Here is an 18,002-nt window from a genome sequence, read left to right as displayed (position 1 = left end):
GGCTGAATGCACCTGCTTGTTTAGGAGCCCAGACCAAAGCAGACTTCTGCCATCTTAAAAATCAATCCCTAAGACCCCCTGTAAAAAAAAAAAAAGCTTATTCCATTTCCTGTTGCATAGCTCAACCCCAAATATAGATTAATATCAATTAATGTGCACAGTGGAAACTCTGTGTGCCACAGAAGCTAACATTAACTGTCTTCCTTATTTCCTGTTGTGGGGGTGCAGCCAATCAGCACAGAGAAAAACAACGACAAGTATCATTGTGCCAAGGGAAGCTGCAATACATTTGTAATACATTTGAAAAAATCTGCAAGTTGGCACATTTTCTGTGAATAATTTGGAAGTTACGTTCCACTGTAAAATGTGCAAGTAGATGATTCCTCGATTACTGAACAATGAGTAGGCAGGAGTTCGCTGTGGTCATTTTAAAAGGGGAAAAAAGACTTAACTGTGGAAAAAATAAGAAATATAACAGCTGCTTTACTTCACATTAGTTACTCTGACAGTACAAAATGGTTTGACACAAAAATGATTCGTAAAGTTGCATTTTTCAGTCACATTTATCTACTTGATAAAAGTTTATATCAAGTGCTCGTAACCGTTTGACTGAACCTCACTTTAAAAATGCTGAACTATCCCTTTAAAGCTTCTGTCCAGTAAAAGGGTGCAGTAAAATCCTTCCCTCCTCCCCCTTATTGTTGTGGCCTACTTTAGTCCTACTCGTGCGTGCTTAACCCTTTATTCATCACAACCCATGCGCCTCTCAGACATTTTAACAAACACACGGTCATGTGCTACTGATGCTGTTACCACGGCTACAGAGGGAAGACTAGCAGAGCAAGCCCCCATTTTCCCTGGTCCCCCCCCCAAAGCCGCCACTAGCAGGATGGGGAGCATCACAGCACAGCCAATCCAGAGTAAAGATGGTGAGAGAGCACCTAAGGGCGTTGGGTCTCCTCCGTGACCGCTGCCGAGCGTGGCGTCTGTGGGGTCACAGTGGGAGTGGGAGTGGGAGCGGAGCCTAAGGCAGGACCCCCCACCAACTGGAGCTCCAGCCAAAACACTGACTCCATGTGTATTTTTGATGCTATCTAGTTGATTGGACGCCTTCCCCTTTGCATCAGTGCTGGCTGTGACCGTATTCCTGATTGCGGTGTTGTTTATTCCTGAAATGCCCAAGTCACCCTGGCGCTGAAATTACACTCAAGCAATTAACTGGCAAAGGTGATTAAACGGGGCAGATCGGTAATGGGGAAAAGCTTGACGCAGAATGAAACAAGAGACCTGATCAGAAAGTGAGAGACGGAAACAGACGGAAGCTGAGAAGGGTTGTTTTTAATTTTGTGTGAATACTCTTTGAGGAATTTCTCTAAAAAAAAAAGCTGCTCTGTTTGAGGACTAAATTAGTGCCAAAACCATGGCATGCCAGGAACGTTGTTTTTCTTTTTTTATCTTTTTTTTTTTTTGTAGCTGTTTCTTGTTCACAATGTTTCATTGTTGTTGTTGTGGATTTTCCACTCTAACCACCTCCAACCCCCCCACCACCACCACATTTGCACAGCGCCTCTTGGGTTACACATTTCTGCACGCACCCATCCCTTCCTCACGCAGCTCTGGAGAGAATCCCTTCAATGAAACCTTGAACCAAGTTGTGCTGCATGAGAGGCGTGCCTGTGTTTGAGCAGTGGATGTTTGTCAGACAGTGAGGTAGGGGCGGTTTTTATGTGCGGCGGCGGAGGTGAGCTCCTCAGACGAGACAGGGAGCTGGATATGGGCGAAAAGTGAGAAGATGAGAGACGACAGCAGGAAGAGGAGGAGGAGAGACGGGGGATAACCCCGACACAACATGTGGAGCTGCTGCCGGACGAGGCGGTTTCTACCCAGCAACCCGCCCTCCGTCGTCTCCCCTCTCTCCGCCACACTGACACACTCACACCATGACCTCCCGCTCACTGCCAGGAGACGTCTCCTGCCAAATGGCAGCTCATGGTGCGCCGCAAAGCACCGACTGGCGGCCTGCGAGTGACAGGCGTGTGTGTGTGTGTGTGTGTGCGTGTCTGGCTCAGCCATGGGTCAAGACATGTCAGGGAAACTTGTTTTTAGCATGTTCATTGGCTGCGAACTAATAAGTGGGGCTACTCATGCATACACGCCCAGACGACGACATGTAAGGCTGCCAGCTCAGGCGGGCGCACTGGAGTCAAGCTGTGCTCAGATTGAGGGGGTTTGTTTTTTTTTTTTCGTTCATGGTGACCCAGTAAGAATCTGAGGTAGTGTGTTACTGTGTCTAACACACACACACACACACACACCTGCAGCCACAGGCATAAAAGCAACAAAAGTAATCACCTAGTAGTGTAGCCAAACTATTCAAAAGGTCAGGGGATGATGTGTTGACTGGGAAGGGTCTGTGGTGGAGGATCACATTAACTGGAGTAGACAGAATCAAAAATGTTTATTTTTCCTTTTTGCAGAAGGAACTGAACTGTTTATTTGCATGTTTTAAAGTATTTCTAATACTCTAACACAAAGGTTTAAGAGCAAGCAGAGGTTCTAAGGCACTTACGCCACACTGGCTCACACAAACACGCGCAAGCACCCAGACGCCTGCATGGGAGGCGGATAGTTCAAGTACGCTGAGGGTTGCAGACACAGTTTGAAGACGGAGTGCAGCCGAGTCAAGCTGTGCTCAGATTGAGGGTTGTTTTTTTTTTTGCTGCACAGTGACCCAGTAAGAATCTAAAGCAGTGTGTGTGAGTCTCACACACATTACAGTAACCACTTAATAGCACATGCTAACAGCTGCTCATGCATCCTTAATAGTTAATTTTCTCCCTCACAATAGGTGCTTTAGTTACATGCAGGATTTATGCAACACTAAACATAAAGGTGAGGGGATTGGGTGATGCCGCCTGTAGCTTGTTGTAAATTACTGTCATATTTCTCTCTGCGAGGGTGTGTGTATGAAGCCCAGTGATGGTTTGAAGCAACACAGTGCATGCGTGCGTGTGTGCGTGTGTGTGTGTGTGTGTGAGTGTGGGAGAGATGACACAAAAGGTTGAATGCAGCTCTTAACACGTGGGAGGAGATTCATGCATTTGGGTCAACATCTTCTGCACAACGTGCACGGTGTACGCCGCATCGATCGGCAGACAAAGACGTCGCTAAAATGCCAATACGTTCACATATGAGCCGAGAAGTGAAAAATGTAAGGTATTTGCATCACAATGGGCTGAAAAAGATGTTATGAGAAGAGGAGGAAAACACTGCGTGTCTCCTGAGTTTGTTTTTTTCGTTTTTTTCCTCCTGTCTCCGTGCTGATTGGGGTCAGTTCTCCACCATTAACCAAGCGCAGGCAGGGGAGGGCCGGAGCAGCCGGCCGACCCCTCTGCTTTTTTACACGGCAGCCTGATAATAAGGACCGGTGCCTCGGAGGAATGCTCTGCCGCTGGAATGCCCAGTCAACGTGTCTGCGCTCTTTAAACGCTGCTTTTATGAATCCTGAACGTGTTATCAAACGGAGACTGGCAGTTCTCTGAGACAGCGCAGAGCTACTGCTGCTGCTGCTGCGATGCACAACTGCTTTCCGACGTTTGACATTCCCCAGATACCGCTTCATCTTGACCTTCCCACTCTGCTTCCCAACACAGTCAGCGATGGGAAAGAATCGCAAGAACAGGGCTGACTGCAACACCGGTTGCAGAATGAAAAAATGTTGGTAAATTCAGCAGCAGATGAGCAAAAACTTGATAATTTATTATTTAATCACTATAATGGGAAAATGTAGATGGCGCCTCACATTGTTTCATGTTATAACCTCAAAGTTGAACGTGTTTTCCTGGTATTTTATGTGGTATATACAGTTGGACCATTTTTTTGATGTGAAAGTTAAGTAAAGTTAAGGGCAGTCAGATTCAATGGAGACTTAAATCAAGTGGATTTTTGATTTAAGTCTCCAAAATCTGGACTTTGACTAAACCATTCTAATCCATACATCTTTGCTCTAAACCTCTCTACTGTAGCTCTGGCTTTATGTTTAGTCCTTTGTAGCCTCTAAAGGGTTTCTTTCTGTATTTGGTGTCTTAAAATCCTTAATTATTTTTGTTATAACATGTCAGTTTTACTTTAATGTGCCATTCTCTTCCCATGTTTTATAATCCTTAAACTTTATGTTGTGTTCTTTGGTCTTGCCGATTCTGTTTCTTCACTAACATTAGCTTCACAAATCTGGACTCTTTTTACAGACTACTAGATTTCATTATAGAACATCATTGTAAGTGGTTGTGAATACAGATGTGACTGTGTTGGTCTGTTATATAAAATCCCAATAAATTACATTGAAGTTTGCCGCTGCAGCAAGTCCACCGTGAAAAAGTTGGGAAGGTTTTTTTTTTCCAAAGCATTCGATTAGTTGGTTTAGCAAGGCCACTAGTGCAGGGATTTCTGACTTGCAATTAAATGGGATCAAATGAAAATCCTGTCTCTAAGCAACATTATCTCATTAGGATGCTTGACCCTCTGGCAGGAATAAAAATAGAAGAACATAAAGACATTCAACAAGCCAGAGCAAATTGTTCATCGCCAGAGATGTAAAGATAGAAATGCTCTGGAGGAAAGACAGCAGACAGAAAATAACGGTTTGTGAATGAGGTTGTGTGTGTGTGTGTGTGACATTTGTGCAAAGCTCTCTGTCAGCTTGCTGCTCTCTGAGACCCTCATTGAGGTGCTGGTCCATAAACGCTCGGCCGTGACTCGGGCTCCCCAGTGGGCCGGGAAGCAGTGGCTGATGGGTAGATGATCTGAGTCACACAGCTGCTGCCGCTCAAGGTGAGCCGCCCCGGGCGCATAAATCTGCATGGCTAATGAGGAGCAGCCGCAGAGGGCCCACTTAGAACCATTACACCAGTTTTGTGGCGTAAGAGCGTGCGCTTTTTAAAAGGAAAGCTGCATACAGGAGGAGACTAAAGGGACTACAAGGAGGGAAGAGTTCAGGGTTCATTTGTTTTCACTGTGTGAGGAAGCGCAGGGGTCAGATCTGCTCTTTAGCCCTGCATTTAAGAGTGTCATTAGAGGGTGCTTGTTTCAGGTCATAACTAAGGCATAAAACATGACTAAATCTTCAGCATGTCTTGCATTTAGGGCTGCGTTCCTGTATGTATAGACAGGCGTATGGAAGTAGGCTGATTTTGTGTCTGTCGAACCGTTTCTGGGTTGATTTTGCAGTGCAATGACTCAACATATCTTTTGATTTCAGTATTCATAATGCAATACATTTATATGTATCATATTTTCTCACCACTGCAGCTGCTGTATATCCCAGCTGGCTGTCAGTGACGAACGACTCTCTGAGACGCTAGTGATGATCGATTGCTTGCGCATCTATTCTCTCCTAATGTGGCTGTTTTCTTCCTCCTTTTATTATTTTTCATTTATTAAAATTTTCTTATATCCTCTTTATCTGCTTAGGGTCGGAATTCTGTTTCCGCAACTTCACCAGCCTGTCCGGAATGATCGAGTCCCCGGGCTTCCCGGACAAATACCCGCACAATCTGGAGTGCTCCTACATGATCATGGCTCCGCCCCACATGGACATCACCCTCACCTTCCTCACGTTTGACCTGGAGAATGACCCCCTCATGGTGGGCGAGGGCGACTGCAAGTACGACTGGCTGGAGGTGTGGGACGGCCTTCCGCAAGGTGAGCCGAACGCAACCCCAGGAGGAGAGATGAATGGACGCGCGCACACTTTGAACATTCACACGCCGTATCCACTGACTCATGCAATCCCCGTCGCCCCTGTGTGTAAATTTGCATGCCGGCCTTCAATTTCCTGAGCTGCCATCGCTCTCTTTGATGTGAGCTGCCTTTCCTTACATTCCATTACATCCCATAGAGGAAGCGCTATTTCACAGAAGGAGCTCAAAGTGCCTCCATGCCCCTGAGGAGTAGGCCTGTCCCATGGCCCTTTTCCTTTTTCCATAGTAATGCTCTTCATCACCCCCCCTCCTTATCACCTGGCATTTCCTTCCTCCCCAGACGAGTCAGAGTGACAGCTGCGATGGGTATCAACAGGAGGAGATGAGAGCAGGGGAAAAAATGAGATCAGGGAAAAACATTTCTGGATGTAATCAAGGGGTGTTAATACGGAAAACCGCAGGAAAGTAAAACAAATAAAACACTGAATGTTAGAGTTAGCAATAACTAATTCTTTTGAAATAGACCAAATATTGAATCACTGCAAAAAATACAAACTCTTGCCCAATATTTTGCTCTATTTTCTAGTGTAAATATCTTTGTACACTTGAAATAAAACAAAACTTGCTTGCAAGTAACTTTTCATCAAATTCTAGGAGTTAGTTTTAATTTAATGCTTTTTGAATATTGATAAGTGCTAGCTCCACCTTTAGATCATTTCACTCATAACATTGGACAAATGTATTGCTATAACTGAAATAATCTATCAGTATAACACATACATGTAAGTTAGTTTTGTCTTATTTCAAGTGTACTAAGATTATTGCACGAGAAACTAGACCCAAATATTTCATAATTATGAAAAACAATAGTTCTTTTTTTTTTTAAAGTGGTGAGACACGTGTTTCCGGGATCGCCGTAAGGTTAAATGTCAGGCGCTCGTGGAAGCTGGGCGAGAAGTGGCATTCATTTCTCACCTCTTTGTCCTCCCCTGCAGAACATAACGCTGGGACCAAAGGATTTGCTCTAATTGTATTATTTTCAGTCGCTAAAAAAGGGTTCCGAGTGGATTTAAAATTCCAATTTAAGGGCTTTGATAGCTGAAAACAATTTATAGCATTCAAAGTTGAGAATTAGGAGCAAATTAAAGCGTAACCCAGTTCCAGGGAGCCGAGTCCTCGGGGTGGGAGACGAGACGGAAGGGTGAAAGAATTTAGCGTCTGGCTCAGGAGGGGTTGCGAGGGGCTGTCTTGAGACTATTTTAATCTCTCTGTGTTTGTGCGTGAGGGTCTGTGGTGCTCATCTGCGGCTGATCCCAGTGCAGCTTGCATGAAGGCAGGGATTCCAGTTCCCCCTGCTGGGATCTGGCCGAGCCACACATGGCAGATGGAGGGATGGACAGGAAAGTAAAGGGAGAGTTGGGAATGATGGGAGGAAGAGGTGGCATGCTGTGACTCATTAGTCAACACTTACTGCAGTAGAATTTCTACTGGACAGCTTTAAAGTAAAAAAAAAAAACCAAAACACAGAAAACAAGTAAAGATTTTTAATCTGTTTGATTTTCCTCCAGCGTCTCCTCTGATTGGTCGGTACTGCGGGACAAAGATCCCCCCGGAGATCCAGTCGTCCTCCGGCCTGCTGTCCCTGTCCTTCCACACAGACATGGCCGTAGCCAAAGACGGCTTCTCCGCACGCTACAACATCACCCACAAAGAAGTCGCCGACTGTGAGTGCAGGATAACGTCTCCTGAATCACATTTCTCTCTGAAGCTTATTTTTTCTCTTCTTCTTACCATTTCCTCACCTTCTCCATATTCTCAGCTTTGCCTGCTTTCATGCTATTTTAGGTTCGGTGCTTTTTCAAGTTCCCTCCAGAAGTATTTTTGCTCTTTTCTCAGAAGCAGACTCCTAGTGTTTTCATTTAGAACATAAATTAACCCCAGTTTACCTCAGCTCACCTGCTGCTTGTCGCGCTGCAACCACAGAATTCAGCTCAGTCAGACACAAGGCTTGTAGGAAGCGAGTGGAACAAGGTGCTCTGATCATTTGATGCCAAAATTGATTGGCTGCACTGATGAGGAAAACTGCAGATGTTAGCTTCTGCAAAAAGCACTGAGATCATTTCTAATGCATGTATTAATGCTTTTTAAGTATCTTTTAAGGTTTTGAACTAATAAAACAGATGCAGCATACACACTACTTTCTGTTTCTGTCACCAGTGCTGACAAATCAAATCTTCTTCCACCTTTATTGCATTTATAGATTAATCCTCTCCCCTTTCCTCTGTTCTCTTTACTAGCATTCCACTGTAGCAACGCGCTCGGCATGGAGTCGGGGAAGATCAGCGACGACCAAATCACGGCTTCAACCAGCTTCTACGACAACCGCTGGTTGCCGCGGCAGGCCCGCCTCAACAACGACGACAACGCCTGGACGCCTTCAGAGGACAGCAACAAGGAGTACATACAGGTGTTTATTCACAGACCTGATTGTATTTTTCTAATGTAATCAAAGCTCAAGCACAGCTTCTATAAAAATTCCAGCCATGAAGTGACCTTAAAGATCACTTTGTTGAGGATAATAAATTTGTTGTGGCGAGGAAAAGATGGAATATACAACAGTATCTCATATACTGCAGGGGACACACATCCTTGTACACACACACACACACACACACACACACGGGAAATGGAGGAACTGTAAACCGATGATAAGGAAGTTCTCCTGCACTTTCAATCTTTTCTGTCTGGAACACGCTCGCGTTTGCATGAGCCGGGGAGAGCAGCGAGACGGCTGTGATTGATGACGCTGCTCTCCTGGAACGCATCCGAACACCGAGCCATTGATCTTTACCTCCCGCCTCCTTCACCTTACACACATGACAATGCACATACATGCTCTCCTCAGTTTCCCCAGCGGTGGGGCACAGTCTGCCACTAATTCCTGCTGTCTGTGCGACATGCACACAGCGGCAGGAGCGTCTCCGGTATCTATGTCAGTCATGCTTTCTTCTAAATAGGTTCGTTTTAATAACTAAAAGAGACGTTCTCTTTCATAGGATATCCATATCTTCTTTTTCTCAGAAAAAAAGGAAATTATGTTTTGTTTATGCTTTTGCACCTTAGAATCGTCTTTGGGTTTGCTTATCTGCATCTTCCGCTTAGAATCATAGCGTGGCATCCAGCTTAACGGTGCCAGTCTCATTTCTGCGGTTTTGCTTTTTTGTCCCCAACCCAATAATTTGAACATTGTTCCGATAAAGTTTCTTTTTTATTTCAGGTTGACCTCCACTTCCTAAAGGTGTTGACTGGGATAGCAACACAGGGGGCCATATCCAAAGAGACCCAGAAGGCTTATTACGTCACTTCCTTCAAACTGGAGATCAGCACCAATGGAGAGGACTGGATGGTTTACCGACACGGCAAGAACCACAGGGTTAGTCTTTGCTGTGCACTTTTAAATTTAGGAAATTAACTTTACTGGACTGCAAGCATAATCAGGTTTCAAAGTATCACAGTTGTTACTTCAATTCAGATGAAGCGATTTTTTTTTTGTTTGTGTGTCAAGTTGAATTAAATTGTCAGATGTTTACCCCCAAACTTTTCCACCAAAATCATTTGATTTCAGGCTGAGTTCGCAATATAGCAATTTGATTCTGGTATGTTGGCCTTCAAAACGCTGGAGGAAACCGGACTCTGCTCGCAGCTATAGGTTCTTTATTTACAGTACATTTATTCCGCTGCCACGGCTCATTCCTGTAACAAAGGCAGCTGTGTTCATCCAGGAGTCGCATCAAATGATGCAGCATTCCTGATGGTGTCGCTCCGCTTCCGCGACCGCTTGTAGACCTCGACCGTGACCCCGGTCACGAGGTAGAAAAAGAAGCGAAAGACAAGTAAAACATGAACAATGAAATCCTCTGTGTGCTCTTATCTCCATTTTAGATTTGTGATCTCTCTCTCAGGGTAATGCTCACGCATAAACAGACACCTGGGGTTGTGAAACCGTTGGAGTCGTCCCAGGTGTGGACTGGGACAATTTATGTGATGTTGGTGTTGTTTGGTGCTTTGACGGGGCCTTATATTTCTTTTTTTTGTTGTTGTTTTGCATGTGATGTTCTGCATACAGTGGCGGCTGCTGTGCGACCACCTGTCTCTTGGGGGATTCCAACTCTTTCCCCTCATTCCAAGCTTAATGTCTCTGTGGATTTTAAGCAGAAAAACAGAGTGGGGAGAAGAGGTGGGGTGATTTAATCCGCACAGACTAACCCGTACGGACCAGGGCCCCCCTCCTCTTCTGTGCGTGACCGTGATTGGTTTGGGTGGTGCCAGTGGGGGGTATTTGATGTAGAGATTATTGAGCAAAATGTGGATTTGCCTTAAAAGTCAACATCTGTGTAATTTATTAGAGCCCCCAGATGTCCCCATTCCTTCCACAAGCACAAGCCCACTCAATCCACAGACACCTCCCCCTCCCATTCCCATTTAAATAACCTCTGGCTGATCTTCCTGTCTGGAGATGTGCGTGCAAGTGCATATATATAGATGTACACACATGGTGCTTGCAGGTCCGTCTGTGTTTTGGTAATGTGAGTCCTCTAATCTGTTGGAGAAAAAGGAAGAAAAAAAAAAGATATTGAGATGCATTCAGACACGGCTTCAGACAGATGCATCATTTGCAGGCTTTTGGGATGGATATTGCAGGCATTATGAAAATCGTTTTCAGCTTTTTGAATCCACAGAGGGGCGGCGTGACTCAAAGAGGTCAATGGAAGTTAGCAAATTTTTAAAGTGCGGTTTTTAAAAGGGAAATTAGGCGTGACTCGACGGCGATCAAAACAAATTCTGTGTTTCCTCCGAGTTGAAACCAGGAAGTCCTGCTCTTCTGTCCTCGTTGCATAACCTCCATAAAATGTGAACCAGACCATCTGTTTTTGATTCAAACAAAGAAATGACGACAGTTTAAAGATGGACCTCGAACATGAGAGTATTGGTCACATTAGGATTTCAAATCACAAGCGTTTATTCAGAATCTATGCCTGAGTACAGCGGACCTGAAACAGCGAGGCCTGTTCAAAGTCATTCAGGATTAATTAGAATCAGGCTTTGACTAAGCCACTCATCTTCATTTTTTTGAATTTTTTTTTCCCTTTCGGAGGTGAACTTGCTGCTGTGGTTTCTGGTAAATGTCCTGCCCCTTCATGTCCGCATGATGTTTTTGTGTTTTCTGTACTTCAGGTAGTCAGACAGCTCCTGTTTAAACGATTTATTGATTTAATTAACGTTCCTTTAGCATGTTTTAAAAAAAGACTTCTTGGAAGAGACCAACATTTTAATAAATGGATATATTCAACAAATCAAACTCAAAAGGGATTTTTTGCCATAATTTGGAGCCCGGATTTACAGTTTAATATTAAAACCGGAGCGTACTCTCTGCTCCTTGTTGGTCAGGGGCTTCGCCGTTCCCCATGGACCCCGGCTGAATCTTCCGTGACCACTAATCCACCCGTCGTGCTGGTCAAGCCCCCCTGTTAGCCAGTCCTAAGTCCCCCCAAAGAGCCTTAAGTGGTTGAAGCTCAGTTCTCATCGGGGGGTCTCGTAATGACTGGGATTTGGTTCTTCTAATTGTCATTTACCAGTGAGCTTAATGTTACAGCGGCTTATGAATTGCACGTGCGCCATATCTGCACATCACATAAGAGATTACTATTAATAATAGGAAAGGCTTTTCAATCTTCACTCTCCTGTGTTTGTCAGGGAAAAGGGAGCCTTTTTATTATCAGCACAGGAAGTTATGAAAACTACAGTAAGAGAACAAGGATACCGCCTCTAGAGTCACACCCACAAAAAGCTTTTGTGTTTTTTTGTCGTTCCTTTTCACCAATTTTCTGCATGCCAACCCAATCTCAGTTTAACGTGCATGTGACTCGTTAAATCAAAGTCGCGCGGCTCACATATGCACCTCATTACTTGATGAGATGCTAACTCGCTCGGGAGTTGCATTTCTCACCAACTCGCGCGTACAGTAAGGCACGAGCGTGCAGTCATCTTTGGGTTTTTTTTCCATCTCTCTCTCTCTCTTCCTCGCGTTCCGACACAGACACACGAGCATGCCCGCACTAATTAACATGAAAAACACACACTGTCATCTGTCAGCGTCTGTGAGGGAAGGTCCCAGCAGCCTCTGGTGCTAAACAAGCTTTGTGTTGCTGAAAAGTGTCGTGAGGTTGTGCTAAATTTGTCACACACATCAAGTAACCCTGAGCAAGGGGATGGGGGGGAGAATACGGGGGGGGGAAAACAGCCCACACAGCATTTCAGCCTGCTCATCCAATCCTGGTGTGCTGCAAACCCACAGAACCAAACAAACACACAGGCTTTGTTTGCATGCTCATGCATAATACAACAATCATAATCAAATTTGCATTGGCACGCAGGTGGAGTTAGTGACAGTTGGTAACATCTGCAGCAAGGCTTGACCAAAAAGATGGATGTCAAACCTTCATGCACACTCAAAATGCAAGTCCTCTCAGTTTTCGGCCTACATGCAAAATGATAGGCGGTTTAGAAGACCTGAACACGTCATGGCAAACATGGCAGCAGTGGGATCATGCTGTGGGGACGCTAGAAAAGACTCGAGATTGATCAAATCCTAACCAAACAGCCAGAGCTATGCTGGAATGTTTCTGATCAAAATTAAATGCATGCCCCTCTTTGTAGATCTGTTTTGACTAAACTTTCCTAGAACTTCCTCAACTTTTTGTTGCTCTATCACATAGAATCCAGTTTCAGCCAGAACTGGTTTGATGTAGTCGACATCTTTATGAAGAACCGAGAGGAGAATCAGAAAGACAGGATGTGAAATCATGGGAATAAAATACTGTAGGAGTAGAAAAAAAACAAAAAAACATTGAAAGACTAATGTCTTGTGCTGAGCTTTTCATATCTCCCACTGGTGTTGTCAGCTTGAAGGAAAACACAATGATGTGCAGAAAACGAAATGACTAAATCAAGACGCAATCCAACTACCCCTTATTTTAAAAAGTAAAACATCTGCTTTCTTCTGCACTAGAAGGTTGATTCTGGGAAATGGACACTCCTTTCTTAGTGACCTCCTTCTCAGAAGGGGTCATCAATACTTAAACACTCCTGATGCACAAACAAGTCTGACCCCCCACTTACTGCTATCGCCACCGCTGTGTGTGTAATGGGGGGGGGGGGGGGGAGAGGTTCTTCGTTATAATTTCATGACCCCCTACGCAATGAGACGCAACACGACAACATCAATTATTCAGCCCACCTCGGTGGCAGGTCACGTGAGGGGCGGAGAACCTGGAGACGCGGCGTTGTTGTCTGGCAGATTACCGTCCCGCCTCCCCTCCTCCTCACCACTACACACACAAACAGATGGATGATGCTGCACCTACTCCTGTTTTACCACCAGCGGCATTTCATTCCTACTCAGTCAAAAAGTAACCCTGCCTATCAACGGGGCTGGTCAATGAGCAACCATCTGCTTCCTCGCGCCATTAACCTTTAACCTTAAAGCAGAGTCCAACGAGCGACCTCTCAGGTGTCTCGACAATGGAGGGCAGGAAGTGGATTGGACACAGGAGATTTGGAGATTATGTAGAAGAATTTTCTCCCACTCCTCTCTGCAGACGCCCCACACAGTTGTCAGTTGTGACCTCTGACCCTAAAAGCTTCCACATCCGTCGTGAGAAGTGACTTGATAAATGTATGCAATAAGGATGCAGGGAATCCTTGTCGTCTTATTAAGTGTGCTTGATTTAAAGCGTTACAAAATACCAAAAAAGAGAAGTAAAAGAAATGTGACTCTAGTTTACATTTGGAAAAAAAGATGAGCCTTTTTCGAGCGGGTTTTTATGGAACAACCTGTTCTCTCTGTGAATAACAGAGTTTTTGGACACATTCCCAGCTTTATTCCAAAGACACAAACAAAGGATAAAGCAGCCAGCTGCACTGTAAAGAACAGGCTTATTGGAGAGGCTATGCCTGTTTTTAACTATCATGATTCCAATCATCTGATTTGGCTCTCCGGTACTTGATTTTAGCTGGTTTTCCAGTAAATCACTTCAGAATTGAGGAAATTCCTCCGAATTTGGGTTGTAGCTCCTTATCATGAGATAAATACTTGAAAAGGACATTTCCTGTTTCAGTGATGAATCTGTTTGTTGTTGCTCGTCAGCACTGCTCCCTGCGTCCTGTCCCACATTCCTCCACTCATCTCCTTCCAACTTCTACACCCTGCCCTCCATTCAACCTTTTCTCTCTTTTTTGGGTTTTTTTCTACCCACTTCATCTGGTTTCGACTTTTCTTCTGCGGGCATTCGAACCTCTGTTTTCTCATCCTGTCTGCCTTTGTTTCGGGTTATCCGAGAGTGGGAGAGACGGTGGACAGCTGATCTTTCGTCACACTCCTGTCTCTTTGTGAGCGTGCGTAGGAGTTTACATAACCCCCCATAAGAGCCCGCATCGGCTCTTGTGCCTCTTAGGTAAACACAGCAGCTGCCTATCCCTCCATCCAGCAGCAGATTCAGCGGCGATAGCCCTGTTATCTGTTCAAACACTCACACTGCTTTGTATTACCAGTGTCAGCTGCACTTGATTAAATCAGGCCATGCCCAAAATCAAATAAAACCCCTTTGAGTAGGATTTTGAAGGGGCAACATTCAGACAGTTTGTTAGTATAAAATTTCTGACATAGGTTTTGTTTCGAAAGTGAGGGAATTTTGCTCAAATCTTTAGTCATGATACGACCAAAATCTTTATTATACTTCATAAGGATTTTAGGTGAAATATTATATTCTCATTTATGCTGCTAAAAGGACCATAATGTTTGTAAAGCTGGTCAGCAGTTGTTTACGTTTGCTGTGTTAATGTGATAAAATGTTCAAGATTAAATATACTCTCATCACTATGGGTCACTTGTCCTGCAGTGAATTTTTTTCAGTAGAAATTATAAGAAAGCTCCGTTTACACAAGAAAAAAAATATATTTAAACATATTTGTTCACCCATCCAAAATATTGAATTTGGGTGTTTCAATCACTTTTATGGCCCCAGATGTATAAAATCTAATATTTATGAAAACCCTCAAAAGATCCCTGATATTTGTGAAAACTAGTTTTCTGGATGCACCGTCCTGTTCCAACATAAAGGTGAATAACTTGATCAGTCCGACTTCAACCTCCTAGAATACCTATAAGCTATGAATAAGGGGCCATGAATTATCATCCAACGTCAGTGTCTGACCTTGGATTTGAACGTCTGGAAGAATGCTCATAAATATGCCTTTGGTAAAGATTTTTCTTTAAAAAAAAAAAAGTTAACATTGCAATAGGGTGGGCTGACATCCCAGGAGTTGAGAATCGGATATTACTCAACTTTATTTGTGAAAATGGGAGAATACTTTTGCTAACATAGTGCATTTACTTTGAGTTTTCAAACTGCGGGAGACTGTTTGCGTTTGATCGTGTTGTTCTCAGATTAAAGTGAAAGAAAAATCGTGTAGGAAGCTTTTTTTTTTTTATAAAGGATGATGCCTTTAATCTTTAATTCAGCTGCTTGTAACTGTTGTCTCTCTCATCTCTTTCTCATTGTGCGTCGAGGCTGCGGCGCAGTGTGTTTTGATGCTATATTAACAGCCGCCACGGTCAGCCACCGACAGATAGAGAGCGAATGACACTTAACAGTCACTCAGTCGGTTAAAAGGCTCTTCCTCTGCTTATCTAAGTGTGTAGGGTGGATGTGTGTGGGTTCCTGTGGTTTTCCTGTGTGGTTTCGGTTAGTAGCTGCCAACAAAAGGCAACGGTGAGGAAGGAGGAGGTGTGAACAGACATCAACTGTGCAGTCTGGGAGGAAAAGGTTCGAAAAATGAATGAGATGACAAAGAAGTGGGGAGAGGATTTGGAAGAGGAAGTGGGGGGGGAGGAAAGGGAAGTTATTCACAAATATGAGCTGGGAATTCTGATTTCCAACACCACAGTCAATCCCAGGTCACTTTTCCACCCAAAGCAGGAAGAAACCCAGTGACTGTGGTTACATGGTCCCTCTGAACTGGCTGCAGGACGGAAGGGAGTGTTCAAGGAGAGAACGCTGAGCGTTGATGATTTTAGGTGGACGTCTCAGGAAGTGGATTTCACTGACATCCTGCCCACCCGGAGAGACTTCCTGCGTTCGGTCGTGTCAGGTCACGTCTCCCGTGGGTTTCCTGTGCCCACCAGCGTGTTGAGTTGGCAGCGTCTGCATGCGTTTAAGCATGGAGGTGAAAAAGAGAGGGAAAAAAATATATATAGTGAGTGGGCTTTCCCAGCCTCCCGGCACTGAACCCCTGACCTGGGAACACATCGACAGCTGGGATGCTGACACCGGATCCGTGTTTGGGTTGTCTCCGCTTTGTCCGGCCTGCCACTGTGCGTGTGAAGCCGAGCGAAACTGCGCACAGCGGGAGGGTGTCGAAGCAAGAGATGTGCGTGTGTGTGTCTGCCGTCTCCCCTCTTGACAGCATGTTTTGTCCTTGCTTTTCTTCCACAGATCTTCCACGCCAACACAGACCCGACCGAAGTGGTCCTGAACCGCATCCCACAGCCGGTTTTGGCTCGCTTCGTCCGGATCCGGCCTCAAGCTTGGAAGAATGGAATCGCGCTGAGATTTGAGCTCCATGGATGCCAGATCACAGGTCAACCACCTGACAGATCTTCCTTCATTAGACTAAATGGCATTACATGATGAAGCGTTGCAAACTGTATATGATAGTGATCATTTTTAATGGTAGCAGTGGTAATAGTAATAATAGCCCTATTTTCATAATTTTGTGCAAAAACCTGATATTCAGACCTTTTTCTGCCTGCCACTGCTTAATGCTTTTCCAGTAAGAACAACTGTCTGGTACATCATGCAAAGTTTATTCAAAAAGAGTAAAAAAAGAAATAGGATCTAACGTGTACATTTAGACTCATGCATATTCCCAGCGCTGTCTTCTGAGTATACCGAGCCTTAGGCTAATGAAAGAAAGCGTACTCTGTTGTTCCGTCTGGAGGTACCACCATGTGTCGCTTTAATCTTCTGATGCCCCTCCACTTCTTCTCCATGCTCGCTTTCTGTCTCCAGCCTGCCCTCCCTCTTTAAGAAAAATCTCCCATGGTTTCCAAACTCTTTTTGAAGCTTCCTTTTCGCTCTGTGAGCTCCTCCGGATCGGGAAACGAGTGCTGCTCAATCATTCATGGCTCCCTGTTCACTCTTACATCAGAAACCGTGATTCAGTTCAGCCTCAACAGCTGCTATTGAAACAGCTATTAGCTCCTACAGCATCGGTGCAACCTGCCGCACACAGGCGGCTTCTAAATATAGGGCGGTGACCTCAAAGGAAGGTGCGCCGTTCAGGAACGTGCACACGTATATCTGCTCGTCCTGGGCCATTTATTTATTATTGACGCGGCTTTGCGTTTGCAGTGACATAACAGCATGAAAGTTTGATTTGTGTTCCCTTAAACCGTCAGCACAACTAACATCTCCCCCATGCTCCCATCCTCCCACCAGTTCCCTCTTTCTCTCTGTGTCTTTGTTCCTCTTCTTCAAGCTCTCCATGCCGATCCGGCGCCGCCGCGTTCCTCCTGTTTTTCTCTGCAGATGTCTCATCTCGACATTTTCTGCTAGTCACTTGTGCTTTTCCCCCCCAACTCTTCCTCCTATTTTTGTGTATTATGCCTTTACCTTTTCCTAATCCTTCATTTCCTCCTCACATATATTCCCCGTGCCAGTGACTTGCAGAGCTCAGTCTCATTTCCTGTATAGTGACAAAAACAGTGCAGTGAATGACATTAAAAGATGCTTAAATATCAGTGTGAGACGTGAATTGCATGAATGCAAAGCAGCGGTGGAGTTAATATGAGCCTTTATCTCGCTAATGGGAGTCCAACTGCACGCTTAGAGTCCAGCCAGAATCGCTGCTTCTCCTATTTCCTCCGATCTGAAATCCTAAAGCTCAGCTGCCAGGAGTGCAATCTTTAACCGCTCCCTGGTGGGAATATGCGTAACAACGCTTTAACTCCTCTCTTGCCTCCTTCCACTTCTTCCTCCAGGCGCTCCGTGCTCGGACCTGCAGGGCTTGATGTCCGGCCTGCTCCCTGATGCCCAGATCTCGGTGTCGTCCAGCAGAGACGTGATGTGGAATCCCAGCACGGCTCGGCTTGTGGCAAGTCGTTCGGGTTGGTTCCCTGCGCCTACGCAGTCTCTGGCTGGAGAGGAGTGGCTCCAGGTATGAGATTATGTCCTAATTACTGTG

The 18,002-nt window shown here is 44.9% G+C and overlaps 1 protein-coding gene across 4 annotated transcripts in view; it reads left to right on the top strand.

The window, feature by feature from the left end:
• nrp2a (neuropilin 2a) overlaps positions 1-18,002 on the top strand; it is a 63,062-nt gene that overhangs the window by 21,760 nt on the left and 23,300 nt on the right. For all 4 annotated transcript variants that reach the window (XM_055059564.1, XM_055059565.1, XM_055059562.1 and 1 more), the window contains exons 4-9: positions 5,470-5,700; positions 7,268-7,423; positions 7,997-8,166; positions 8,977-9,132; positions 16,253-16,397; positions 17,800-17,975. In XM_055059564.1, coding sequence (XP_054915539.1) covers positions 5,470-5,700; positions 7,268-7,423; positions 7,997-8,166; positions 8,977-9,132; positions 16,253-16,397; positions 17,800-17,975 — 1,034 coding nt within the window. The remainder of the gene's footprint in view (positions 1-5,469; positions 5,701-7,267; positions 7,424-7,996; positions 8,167-8,976; positions 9,133-16,252; positions 16,398-17,799; positions 17,976-18,002) is intronic.

Source organism: Poeciliopsis prolifica, unplaced genomic scaffold, assembly GCF_027474105.1.
Source record: "Poeciliopsis prolifica strain line A6 unplaced genomic scaffold, Auburn_PproV2 SCAFFOLD055, whole genome shotgun sequence".
Taxonomy (NCBI): domain Eukaryota; kingdom Metazoa; phylum Chordata; class Actinopteri; order Cyprinodontiformes; family Poeciliidae; genus Poeciliopsis; species Poeciliopsis prolifica.
The sequence above is the reverse complement of the archived record's forward strand: the minus strand, read 5'-3'. Positions and strand labels throughout refer to the sequence as shown.